The 13760-nt window shown below is 43.4% G+C and overlaps 2 protein-coding genes across 7 annotated transcripts in view; both read left to right on the top strand.

Annotated features, from left to right (window-relative positions):
* The window catches only part of PAMR1 (peptidase domain containing associated with muscle regeneration 1), a 55863-nt gene extending 47931 nt beyond the window's left edge, over nt 1-7932 (top strand). For 3 of the 4 annotated variants that reach the window (XM_030950204.1, XM_030950202.1, XM_030950205.1), the window contains 5 exons: nt 167-379; nt 1902-1968; nt 4057-4289; nt 5634-5929; nt 6890-7932. In XM_030950204.1, the coding sequence (XP_030806064.1) occupies nt 167-379; nt 1902-1968; nt 4057-4289; nt 5634-5929; nt 6890-7426 (1346 nt within the window). In that variant the 3' untranslated portion in view covers nt 7427-7932. The remainder of the gene's footprint in view (nt 1-166; nt 380-1901; nt 1969-4056; nt 4290-5633; nt 5930-6889) is intronic. The other variant, XM_030950203.1, reaches the window with a different exon arrangement.
* A 3175-nt stretch (nt 7933-11107) lies between these two features.
* The window catches only part of SLC1A2 (solute carrier family 1 member 2), an 87005-nt gene continuing 84352 nt past the window's right edge, over nt 11108-13760 (top strand). The window contains exon 1 of one of the 3 annotated variants that reach the window (XM_030948593.1): nt 11108-11224. Coding sequence is in view for 2 of the 3 variants with exons in the window: in XM_030948592.1 (XP_030804452.1) it covers nt 12462-12478 (17 nt within the window). In the remaining variant the exon portion in view is untranslated. Of the gene's footprint in view, nt 11225-11850; nt 12479-13760 lie in introns of those variants that run through there. The other 2 variants (XM_030948592.1, XM_030948591.1) reach the window with 2 other exon arrangements.

Raw genomic sequence — 13760 nt, 5'->3', positions numbered from 1 at the left:
ATTTGACATTTTCAAAAACAGCAATCCCAGATGGGTCTTGAAAAGGCGTCTTTAATAAAGTGTAGATTGTTTAGTAACATCTGAATGAAATGCCAAGCAATTTGATGGGTGAAAATAATGTAGTGAACCTGATAAAATGGTTACTATCTTTTTCCCCTATCATTAGTTCTAGAAGAAAAAAACTGCTCAGATCCTGGTGGTCCACTCAATGGCTACAGAAGAGTAGTAGAAGACACTGGGCTCTTGAATGGACGCTATGCAAAAATTGGCACAGTCATTGCTTTCTTTTGTAACAACTCATATGTTCTTAGTGGCAATGAACAAAGGACCTGCCAAGACGATGGAGAATGGTCAGGGAAGCAACCAATCTGCATAAAAGGTAGTTTACAAACTTTTTTACCACAACTCACACAGGCTGCTATTGTTTTACTGGATTGTGTTTAATATCATTTGCACTGAACAAATGATCATATTTGCTAAACAGTAAGCTGTCTGGCTGATACCTGATACTGAGTTTTGTAGTTTGCCAGCTCTGCTGGCTGCTATACTCAGACAGAGAAGATGCCAATGATTCCAGAAGATTCCATCTTTAAACAGGGAAAGCAATGTTCCCTAAGAGCCTTATTATCCTCATTCTAGGACTGAACCTATGTAAGATCAAGATCAAAGAAGGTCAGCAGGGAATTGAAATAGAATGAAATAATTGTCTCATGAGACTGTTAACAATCAGTTGCTGTCACAGGGAATAACTGTCCTTTCACAATCCTTTTAAAACAATGGGACCAGTCATGAATGCAAAAGGCAGAGCCTGTACAATATGATTAAATTATATGTATTAATAAAAACTCTGCATCACACCTTTAAATCCTATGCTTTTCACCTGGAGCTAGTCTACTAAGTGTTTATGAAACCCTGAGTGAGTGAGTGAATGAATGAATGAATGAATGAATGAATGAATGAATGAATGAATGAATGAATGAATGAATTTGGGCTGGGGAACTGCTAAATTCATTTTATGAATGCAATTTCTTGACATATGGATTTTTAAAAAACTGAAATGATGATAGTATAAGGAAATATGTCTGTTCCTTGGGCAATTTGCTTTATTCTGTTGTTTTAGATGAAAATAATCTCCCCCGAAGCATGCAGTCATCTGTGGAAAGCATCTTTATTGATGCCTACTGTGATACTGACATAATAGTTAACACATATATCAATCACAAAGAACTAGATATTGTTAAATTACACAGAGAACAAGGCATACAGATAAAATCCATCCTGCAAGATTCCTTTTCTTCCATTCAGGGCAGCAGGAAGGAGACCCTGGCAGAGTTAATTGAACTTGAGTATTTTATCCTAATCTTAAAGTAAGTAAACTGAATATGCCAAACTAGAAATCTTAGATCTCCCTTCTCTTATTTTACACATATTTAGGTAACTCTGAAGTGTTCCTTTGAATCAGAGCCTCCAATTTCTTCCATAAGTGCACAAACAGACTCCTAGAAGTGCATATATCCTGCAGCAGATGGAAATGAAGCATTTTTATATATAATTCCATTACTGGAAAAGTTTGCTCTGATACAAAACCATCATCAATAGTGGTGCAAGTGTGGCATTCAGACACATTGAATGATGGAAAAAACTTCCTCCATGCCTGAAAGTGCCAATGCTGACTAGTTCAGAAGCTTCTGCTGTTGTAAATGGGATAGATCTTGTGAACTGTGAAGAAGTATTTTTCCAATGCTTTAGGTTTTAGGATCGTTAATGCTCGTAACTTAACTGCCTCTTTTCTTAATCTAGTCCACTATAGTTAGAGAGAGGAAAGGTTGGAAATGTATATGAACCATAGCACTTGAGATGTGAATGTGAAAAAGTACTGTGCAACATTATATCTTTTCTAGCCTGCAGAGAGCCAAAGATCTCTGACCTGGTGAGACAGAAAGTGCTTCCAATGCAGGTTCAGTCAAGGTGAGAATGCAATATGTCAACTACAGTTTAAAGAAAAAATGTGATTTCTTTTCCCCTCCTCTCCTTTTCACTCCATGTGTTTAGCCTGCCTGAGCAGTGACTCCTACAAATCCACTGATAATTGAGCAATGAGAGCTGCTGGGAGGGGAGGTCTGATTAAGCACAGGCTGCCAGTTGCAACCTGGAGGCAGCCAGGAAGAAATGCACAGAGACAGACAAACTACAGGATGATGCTGGAATTCTGCTTGCAAGCTTGAGAACAGTCTAAGAACAGTTCCTTGAGGCTAATGATGAAAAATATGAACATGTGCCATCTTAGTGCACAGGGAGAACACAAGGAGAGAAGAGGGTATGGCAATGCAACCTGCTCCCAGTAAGTTTCACCATCCAAAGCAACATGGCACAATTTATATAGGCTGGGTATGAGGGAGAGGAGGAAGCAGAGTAGGAGGGGAGGAAGGAATGAATGAAAGATTAGATCCTTCCTGGGCTTACCCTTCTGATGATTTCTTGAAATAAATCCCATCAGAATTAGATATGTTGCAATGTTCAGGTTCATTTTCGTCCAAGTAGTAATTTCTCATTTCAGGGTTATTTTTGAAGTACATGACTAATTTAATTTTCAATTCAGTGCAAGAACTGTCCTCATCTTTGGTCTTAAGAACAGTCATATCAGGTCAGAATGAAGGTCCAGCTCAAGTCATATCCTGTCTCTGGCAACAGCCAGAATGGCTAGAGAAGATCTGAGGACAAGGCAGGCATGTACTTCCCAGTCACTCTGCCACTCTCCAGGTCTGTGATGTATGATTGTAGAGATGGCCCTGAGAAGCTGACATGAGGCTTTAGTAGCCATTAGGGGATTTTTCTTTCTTAAATTTCTCTATTAACTTTTGAATATAGGACTTTTGTGTTCCAGATATGAACACCAGCTGTATTGAGAGAACACACATGTCGTCCCATCCATAAGATGCCATGAGATGATGGCATCTCATGTTTGTGGACTGTTTTTAATCCCTTGAAGTAGAATCTCCATTGACCTTTAATAGGTCAATAGTGAGGTAAAGTCTAGATTATGCAATACTGCAAGTCACCTGTGAGTTTGGAATGGTACCCTGGCAGACTAAGTATGACCACAACAGCTCTCATCCTTCTTCAAAAATACAAGAGACTTGCCATTGCTCTTGTGCTTTGTAACTTTACTTTCCTGTTATGTATTGCCTCACAGATTGGATATGATGGAGGTGTCTGTGTCTCTCTGTGATAAAAAAATGAAATAATCATGAGGAAAAAAAAAGTCTTTTATGTATGTAGACAGTACCAGAAGTCTCAAGGGAAACTAATTTCCTGCTGAATTTTTCAGGCATAAAAAGGGGTTTTTTTGTAGATATGAGCTTTTAAGCATTAAAGCAATGGACACATTCTAAATGATAAAAAATTAAGTATAGCTGTAGTCAAGCTTATGGTCCATATCTATGCTGGTGCACATATTTATTTCTTAATGACGTGCCCTGTTTCAGCTAATCAGTACAATTTCTAAGTGGAAGCTTAGCAATTATGAAATTATTAAATCTCTGTGGTTAGGCAATTATCTCTGTTAATTGCCAAATCAAGCAACTTTAGCAACATCATTTAATCTGAATCAATTCCTAATACTGTCTATTAAAATATTCACTAGAGGAAAGATGTGTCTATCTCCCCTCTACTGAGAATTAATAATGACAATGCCAAATTCAGGTGTAATTTCTTAATTTAAAAAATGGCGTCTCAGTCCTTTTGTGAATGGAAAAAACTTCCACATTCAGAGGCAGTTGATTTCAATTAAGAAACTGTAAAATGAACAAAGAGACACAAATAGGATATGAATAAGCATATGTGTAATTATATATATGTGCAGATATATGTAAATAAAATACCTGGGATGTAAATGGGAGTATTGCTAAACTATGCTGGAATTATGTTTTTTCCTTATTCTTTCATGAGCAAACTTTATGTGATTTTAAATGATACTTAACACAACTGGTGATAAAGTTACGGCAACAATTGCTTTTATAATATTATAATTATTGTGTTCTTTGCGCCTTGAAACAGAGAAACACCTTTGCATCAACTTTACTCTTCTGCATTCAGCAAGCAAAAGCTTCAAATCTATCCAACCAAGAAGCCAGCACTGCCATTTGGAGAACTGCCCCCAGGGTACCAGCACTTGCACACTCAGCTCCAGTATGAGTGCGTTTCTCCTTTCTACCGCCGCCTGGGCAGCAGCAGGAGGACTTGCCTGAAGACAGGAAAATGGAGTGGGAGAGCCCCTGTGTGTATTCCAAGTGAGTCTCCAAGGGGAAAAAAAAAGTGCAGATCTCTTGAGTGAATGAGGGAACAGGATGTGTATTCATGTTAGATATTTACGGAGTCACAGCAGTGTAGGCTGCCTGTACTTCCAGCTGGGAGAAAGCAGCAATAAAGCTTGAAGGATATATGTGTCTTTTTATCCACCAGTAGAACTTGATGGTAAAGTGATCAGGCTTTCAGCACTGTAATTTGCCATTAATTTTTCTACTCTTTTATTGAGAAGAGGTATAGTGAGTCTTTCTCCTGATTTGAAATAGCTTTCTACTACCACTTCATGTTTTTCTGTATTATTTACTACAAATGGGATTTTTCTTTCATTTGTATACTTTGGCACACAGCTGACAAAACCATCAAAGTTTAAGCAATATAAGGGAGAATCTGCAATTTTAAAGAGGCTCTTCCTTTAATAAACCCTGCTAAGGAAGAGTTCACATTGCAAACTGTAAGTCTAGATAAAATCTAATCTGGAGGTAGTGCACAAAGTTAGTTAGGGTAAGAATGTCACAAGATTTGGTAAACCCCACTACTGACATCAAACAAACTGTGAAAAGTAGATCTTAACAACAAACAAATTTTTATTGTTGTTGTTTGTGGTTTTACTTTGAGATCATATCATGTATTTTGAAAAGTATTGTATTCACTATGGACATGTACACACTACATACTAGGAACTAAAAATGCAACAATGCAATGTAACTCTTTCAACTGAAGTTAAACCTTTTATGATATAGAGGATTTTACCCCAGGTCCAAGCATGGATAAGGTATTCCTAGAAAAAGGCAGAGCTTTTTCTTTTCCCCAGGATGACTGTTGATTTAGATGCATTTGCTTCAACATTCTTGTCGCAAGGCAAGTCTGTTCTTATAGGCATGAATTGACCTGTGCAAAGATTTGTGCCAAGAGGGGCTTCAAAAATACACTGTGACTGCCTAGCGTGAATTTTAGTGCACTGATGGCTTTATGGCATTTTATGATAAACAAGAATCAGGGGTGTTCTTTTCATTTCTTTCTGCAGTCATCTCATTATAGTGCAACTCAATAAAGTTGTTGTGAAAATTCACCTGCTCAAGTGCTAAATCCATTCCTACTTTACCTAGGAATCCAGATAATAATGGAAAACTTGAATATCATTTTAAAAAGCCATATCAAATACTCCTATAATTTTGCAGGTTAGAGACAGAGGCTAATTAGACAACTGTCCTTCATATTCATCACTGCAGTTTAGTTTCTTTTGGCACATTCTAAGAAGGAATCAAGAGTAATGCTCGGATTCTTTTGGGGAGAAAGTGTTACCTACTTTTTGCTTCATGTTTCTCCAGTCTGTGGAAAAGCAGAAAACATCACCCTTAAGAAGGCAGTGACCTCTATGAGGTGGCCATGGCAAGCAGCCATCTATCGCACAGCCAGCGGGGTGAAGGAGAACAGCCTTCGGAAAGGGGCCTGGATCCTGATCTGCAGCGGGGCCCTGGTGAACGAGCGCACCGTGGTGGTGGCAGCCCACTGCGTCACTGACCTGGGCAAGACCATCGTGCTCAAAACAGCAGAGCTCAAGGTGGTTCTGGGCAAATTCTACAGAGATGATGACAGGGATGAAAAGACTATCCAGAACCTGAGGGTAAGTAAGACTGGCAGGAGTGAAAAATGATGAGCACAGGTAGATGCTGATCACATCTGTCTTGTATAGGGACAAAACATTGACCCTTTGGGCAATGCACTCTCTTACATGTTGTTCTTTGAAATGCATGTGTAGAAGCTCAAGTGGAATGGCATAAGAAGGGCCTATGCTGTAGTTCATTGAATTCCTCGAAGCCATCTAACTCATACATTCACTCCTAATTAAGAAAATAGCTCAGGTTCTGTGGGCCATAATGTCTTGAGTGATATTGCCAGTAAAAAAGTAGAAGAGATGCCAGCTACTGTCAAAATTGATTAGCATAATTTATAAGGGAAACACTTGTGCTCTAAATCCTGGTTTGATGCCATGAGCACATTTCAGTTCTCAGCCCCAAGGCCGTACAGCTCTAAACTGTAAAGAAGTTTGTGTCTGACTCCAGCTCCAAAAATAGCACCTTGGGCTCACCAGAGCGATTTGATTTTTTCAAGCAGAACTAGAAAAGCTGAAATCAAAATGAGAAATGGAGCAAACCTTGGGTATGTGTGTCTCTTTTTGGGGGGAAGTTTGGGGTGTGTGTCTGAGTTAATTAATGGAATTTATCCAAAATGTCATAATTAACTTGATGCTTTCCCTCCTGACCCCTTTTTAGTTTCTTTCTCTAATCCCATCTTTTTAATTCTTTTCCTGTAAGAAAATATATTACTTTTTTTTACAGTATTTTCTTATAGGAATCCTATTTGTTCTTATAGGATTTCATTAAAGACACGAGCAGTAAAGGTTTGGCCCCAATATTATGTAATGTATTGCATGTTTCTCATTTGAGTGGAAGAACACCATAGATGGGGGTAAAGGAGAAGTATGCAAGATAAACTAAAATGTATTTTAGTAGTATGGAAAGAGTGCTGCTGACCTGCCATTGCTGTTAACCCTACAATTCTTCCTACTGTGTTTCCTCTCCAGATTTCTGCCATCATAGTGCATCCCAATTATGACCCTATATTACTTGATTCTGATATAGCTGTCATAAAACTCTTGGACAAAGCCAGGATCAGCAGTCGTGTTCAACCCATTTGCTTGTCATCTTCTCATGACTTGACTTCATCCACAGAGGATTTAAAGATAATGGTTACTGGCTGGAAGGTATTGGCTGACATTAAAGATCTCGGATACAAGAATGACACAATCCGCATGGGAGTGGTTCAGATGGTGGATTCACTGTTGTGTGAGCAACAGTATGAGGATAATGGGATACAAGTCAGCATCACTGACAGCATGTTCTGTGCCAAACAAGACCACACAGCCTTTTCTAATATTTGCCCTGCTGAAACTGGTGGGATTGCTGCCATAACTTTGCCAGGAAAAGCATCTCCTGAGCTAAGGTGGCATCTGATGGGATTAGTGAGCTGGGGTTATGATAAAACTTGCAGCCTAGAACTCTACAGTGGCTTCACCAAAGCTCTTCCTTTCAAAGACTGGATTGAGAAGAACATGAAATAAAAATCTGAGTCTGGAAATGGCATTTTATAATATAATATCTCTCAGTCTCTGCTACTTTAGGCTTCTCATCCCAGTGATGAGACACATCTGGGATAAGGTTAAGGCAGGCAGCCTGGTAATTTGTCCTAGGATCAGATAGTTCATCGGGTTACTTTTACTTAACCCATGACAGAGGGTCTTAGTGCATGAGAAAGTTTTGCCATATTTTGTCTGTCTCCCCTGGTGGGAGGACGATGCTCTGCTCCTGAGTCTGACATGCAGAAACAGGACAGTAAATTCTGTCTGAAATTAATCTGTAGTGTGGAGCTCCCTGGAGAAATTGATGGTGAGCTTCTCCCAAAGATCTGTGTGACTGAGTGGATTAAGAGTCTGGAAAGAGTAGCCTGAATTCATTATGACGGATGAGCTTGTTGTGGTATGTGCTGTCTGTATTGCCATAGTACAATGTAATCTTCTTCCCTCCCAAGTACTTTACACATTTAAATAAACCATGGTTTGTTTTTTTAACCTACATACTCATGTCTGACATTATTTAGATCCATTTTTGCTTTATATGTGTCACACTCTTGGAACTCTCTACTGCCCTTGTCTCTTTGCATGTCACTCTCACTTGAGGCTCTTCAGAAACACTAAAAGGCAGAATCAGCATAAAATTCAAGGACTATTTATATATATAAATAACAAGATTCATTTTTCTTAATACACCCATTTGTACTGTTGTACATGAACCACTACAATGAAATGTACAAAGGAGTTCTCTTTCACCTTGTATTCTAAACAGGTGAAAACATCAAACATATTTTAAACACATTTTTTTCAAGTGGGTTATTTCATAAAACTATGAAAACCTCAGGAAAACTTTCGGTTCCCATTAGTTTTCATACATTTGTGGTAAAACTACTCCTCTGTTGCTCTTCAGGATAAGAATAATGTCCAGGTCTCACACTTAGCAGGAACTTTTCTTGAACTGAGGCTGAACTGTTTGACATCAGAGTAAGATTCTCCTACTGGGCATGTTGTCCAGGGAGACACCTGAGTGTCCTCAAGGTCCTTAGTCACTCCTCTCACACTAAATCATTTTCTATTCTCTATTCAGTCATGGCTAAAGACTAGGGATTAACCCTATAAAAGTTGGGGAGAAGAGACAGTACTGACTGTCTTCCATCAATAATGATTTCTTGGTAAGTCATACATGACACTCTGGAGTTTTTAGGACCTTCAAATTATTACAGTGCTCAAAACAGCTTACAGCAGTAGCTGGATGTGAGGGCTGGCAATCTGATGAAAAGATTTTGTGCTCTTACCAAGAAGGACTCAGATCCTGAAGTTGTGCTCTGCCTATCGCATGGCTATGGCAACTTGAAGTTAGCAAATCTGATTTCAGTTCTGATTCTTTGCTGCTGTAAAATCTCATTACGAGTTTCTTAGCATTCAGTAGTTTCTACCCACTTTTGAATCTGAAAACTGCTGCTAAAAGGACAATTAGTGTTGGACATCATTCCATGCCATTTATTTTTTATTTTCTTGGCAGAAATACTTCTTGTGTATGCTTTTGCACTTTCCTTGTTTTCACTGGCAATAGGACCACATGATGTTGCTTAAATCAAAAAGTTTAAGGGCTACAATTAAAGTATATTGCTTCTCTTTATCTTGTTTGTCTGTCTTCTCCTGCCAGGAAATTATGCTTGGCCGACAAAGTGCATGGCAACAACAGCAACAAAAATCCTGCATTAAATGTGAAAAACATGATGTGTTTCATTCCTCTGCCAGGAGGAACACATGCCAATGAATGTGTGGTACTCCCCTGCTGACAGAATGGCTTAGAGTAAATTAGGTGTCAGTTTTGGAAAAGCACAAACTTGCAGAAAGTCAACATGTGTTTCTTCCTAACAGCCATGAAAAAGAGTGAAATGAGAAAGCTCTTTCATGATTACATTAAATGAGAGTTTCTACACTCTAAATAATTATTGGATTATTTAATGGTAAACAGAAATTATGAAGACCTGCGAGCTGGTTGTCTTCTCAATTAGGACATCATGACTGCATTGCTTTCCATAGTATTGTTGCTTTCCACTGCTACAGGTGAGAGAGATGAGGTTCTAAATGCTTTTTTCTCTCTTTAGGTTTTGTCCAGTCCAAACAGCTCTGCAAAAGTCTGGTTTAATTCCAGCCTTAGACCTCACTCTTCTTTTTCTAAAGATCAACTATATTTTAATATATACTGATCCTCTAACTGCTCCTCAGTGTTGAATCCCATGCCCATTTGGCTTCAAATCAGCTGAAAGTTTCTGGGCTTGGACAGCAACAATATAGCTGTTCACTAGCTGTATATCACACAAAAGTACATTCTTGAAGAGAAACTTGTAGGAATTAATGGAATTAAAACCTCAGGAGGTTGCTATAGCTGTGCATGCACAGCACTATTCAAACCCTTCTTTTCACTGCCATGATGCTCTTCAAAGGAAGCAGAAGTAGGAAGATAGCCAGACACCTGGCACAACCCCAGGATTCAGATTTTAGCACAGCCCTTTACAGGAGGAGGATGAGGTTGCAGCCTTTGCTTCTATTTCTGGACCTCAGTCATGTTTGAATCCTAGATTCAAATCTGGCTATCTCTAAATACCCACATAGTGTTTTATTGCTCTGGTTGTATGACGTAGGTATTCACATGTACAAGTGAGCAGTCATATCAACATATCCAAGCACCTGTACCATGTTGAGTATTCCCAGGAATTACAAACCAGCTTGTCCATCCTTTCTGTCAGGCTTACCCACAGCAGTTTCCTGTTTACAGACTGAGCAGAACTATGCAGGGGTTAGCATTTAATGCCAATAATGAGGAAAAATAGGGATGTTTGAAAAAAAGCAATGGGTGACCTGGAATTGCTAATATCTTTGATAGCTTGCCTCTATTTTTAAGATGTAGAACTATTTCAAACATCTCTTTCTAAACAGGTGAGGATCTGTGCCATCTGTTGGAGAAAGGGTGTGAAATAGCACAACATGGATAGCAGCTCATTTTCCCTCCAAGGAAAAAGAGCTGTGCATTCTGGAAAGGCCATAAGGATATTGCTATGGAAAGAGGAGAGCAAAACACTCTCTGCATTCTTATTCCCTCCAACGGGTGTATGTTTTTCCTTTGTATGTTTCAGGGCTGCATTAAATTACTTCCAAAAGCCAGGGTGCTTAGCTGAAAAATAGGAAATGGACATACTGAAATACAAGCTCTTTTCAGACACCCTCAGTTACTCTCTTAGAATTGCCCTTGTAAATGATTTTTGTTGAAAGCCTACGTCCATGGTAAGATTACAAGAAAAAAAATGTGTGTTTGATTAGGACTGGGGATTGCGCGAGAGGCTGCATCCTGCCATTTTTTAAGGGCAAGTAACTGGAATTGGCTTGGTTGCAGGAAAAGCATCCTGGGGGAGTGGGAGTCGTGCGGAGGGTCAGGCAGGCCTTGCTCAGCTGTGCAATCCCCACAGCCTCCCAGCTCCTTATCGTGTCAGGGGGCTTCCGCATGGCTGCTGGCTTTCCGTGCCCCCTCCTCGGTGCAGAGGGAACGAGCTGTGGCAGAAATGTTTGTTCCCTGTGAAACGGGACATCAGGTTGGTCAGACTTGGATGGAGAGACAGCACTGAGGTTGGCGGGCAGAGCTCCAGCTGAGGCAAACGGGAGCGAAGGTGTGCAGCAGTGTCTGGGCGAGCGTTCTGTGCCCCAGCACCTGAGCGCGGCTACAGAACAGGACAGAAATTTCCTGCCCTACGCTGCAAAAACGCCCTGGGCGACGCCCGAGCCCAGGTCCGCCGGGCCGCGGCCACGCGCGACGCCCCCGCGGCGGAGGAGCGGGGCGGGGCGGCGCAGGTGGGGGCGCGGGGCGGGCCCGGCCGAGGCGCGGGGAGGGCCGCAGCCACAAGCGAGACGGCAGCCGCTCGCCGGGCGCGTGGCGCGGGGCCGGACCGGACCGGGCTGGGCCTGAGGGCCGCCGGCGGCAGGTGGGGCCCGGGCGCCGCGCCGCGCCCACGTCCCGGCAGGGGGCAGCACCGCCCCGCACCCTGCGCGTCCCTGCGGGCGGGAGCTCTGCTCCCGCGGCCCCTGGATCCCGCCAGCGAGCCCCGGCCGTCCCGGTGGGACAGCACGGCGCGGGCAGCGGCCGGCCGGGCCGGGCCTCCCGGGAGGCGGCTGCCGCCTCGGCGCGGCGGGGCAGGTGCGGTGGCTGCGGGGGCGCAGCCCCTTGGCCGGGCTGTGGGACCCCGCTGCCGGCCGAGCGCCGGCCCGCTCGCCGGGGCACGTGCGGGTGTGCGGCGGCAGGGAGACACCCCGAGCGGGGCCGCGTGTGTGTCTGTCTGCGTGTGTGTCTGTGCGATCGCGCCTTCCCGCGGCTCCCGGCTGCTCCCCGGAGTCCCGAGCCTGCGCGGGGAGGCGGTGGCGGTCGCGGCGAACGGGGCAGGTCGCGGTCGGCGGCGCCCGGCCCGGCCCGGCCCTCCCCCTGCGAGGGGCTCGCCGCCTCCCCCCCCCCCCGCTGCCAAGGAGCTGTTGGGGGGGATTTATAGGAGTAACAACGGCTCGTGATGTCAACCCGTGCCTAAAATAGAGAGGGATTGACTGCAAATCCACGGCTCGAGGGCTAAACCTTCCAATCCAGCCTCAGCCAGCGCCGCGCCGATGTGAAGTCGCCCCCCAGCTCTCGCACACAGCCGCGCAGACACGCACACGCTCCCCGCGGCGAGGGGAGGGCGCCGGGGATCGCAGTCCAGGTGCCAGCGCCTCCTCGCCCCGCCGGCCACTGCTGGGCGGCTGCGGCGCAGCAGCGCCGGTCCCTGGGGCACCGAGAGCCTGCTCTGGGACGGCGGGGTGGGGGAGAGCCGAGGAGCGGAGCTGCCAGATCCTCGCCCAGCGGAGCCCCCAGGATTACAAGGAATTGCGTGCTCCTTCCCAGACGTGAGCGAGGGTTATACCAAAGAACCAACCTCCTTCGCGCCCTGCTGTCCAAATTAATCCCTTGGACCCTTGAGAAGACAGGGTTTTTTTCGGAACCATGGCATCGTCAGAAGGGTGAGGGGGACCATCTCTTGGGTGGGAGGAACGGGAGGATGGGGGAGATGCCCGGCATTGTTCTTTTGGTAACAGTTTCCTGTCATCTGCTTCATTGTTAATCCTTGCCCCTCGCCATTCCCTAACACAATAATTAGGGAGCGAGAGGAAACGAGAAGCAGACGATCCACATATAGAAGAGAGCGAGGGAAAAAATTTCAAATATGACCAACTGAAAAGGTCTTGGGTTTCCTTCCCATCACTTCTTTATTTAACCCCTGGAGGGCAGATCAAGCTTAAACCACCTGCCTGTGAAGGAGAGTACAAGTGAATGGTTCACTCAGAAGGGAGGGGGAAGCTTCTTCCTAAAGATAACAGTAATGTTAATAATAATAGTAATAATAATTATAATTTCAAAAATAATCGAAAACCTGTCCCCCCAGCCATCCCTTCAAAAGGCAACAAACAAATCCAACTTCTTGAGGAGTTGTGCAATTTTGCAGTTCTGTGCCAAATGCGTTAAAGTTCTAGCAAGAAAAATGCTGGGAAGGGCAAAGGGTTCTACAAGAGGCTTTAAAGAAAAGCAAACACAGTTCAGCTCTGATAGTGTCTCCTGGAAGGAAACTGTTGTCCCTACCCATGCCCGGATTGCCGGAGTTGCCCACTTCATCGCTCTCTGATGAGCCAGGGGGCTTGTTCCGTTTACAGACTTGCTGGTTGTAGGAAAAAAAAGATTTCATTGATCTCTGCTTGCCCTCTTATAACACTACCTAGCATTAGACTGCGTTTAGTGTGAGCCTCCCCTTTATCCCTGGATGTTGTCATGTTGTATCAGCATGATCTGCTCAAGATAGGACTCTCTAAGGACAGAGTGCAAAAGGAAGCTCTGTTTATATTGCCTTTGTGTCTCTCAGGCTAAAAGACTTGCTGAGCTGATTTAAATAACCCAACACATGTCTGGGAGGGTGTGCACACAAGCGTCCCATTACCTGGTCAGAAGAAGAAGCTGGCTGTCTCTGCAGCGGCCCCCAAGCAGTTGGCTTGGGAGGAATGGAAGCTTAGAAAGTGTTGATTTGGGTTGCTTTGGGAAAAGGACAATCCCCCAGTCTAACAGAGGACAAATATGTGAGGCTCTTTGGCTTTTCACAGGACTGTGAGAGAAATCATTAATTTATCATTTGCTATTGCCTTACCTTTGCAGGGAATTTCTGCACTGAATTTGTATGTTTTTGTTTTGGTGGCAGTGTAGCAGTTTAATCTGCCCTATGTAGCATTTCCTCTATTTAACTAGATGCTCTCAACA

The sequence above is a fragment of the Camarhynchus parvulus genome, chromosome 5 (genome assembly GCF_901933205.1).
Source record: "Camarhynchus parvulus chromosome 5, STF_HiC, whole genome shotgun sequence".
NCBI lineage: Eukaryota > Metazoa > Chordata > Aves > Passeriformes > Thraupidae > Camarhynchus > Camarhynchus parvulus.
Note: the sequence above shows the minus strand (reverse complement) of the source record. Positions and strands in the feature narration are given on the sequence as shown.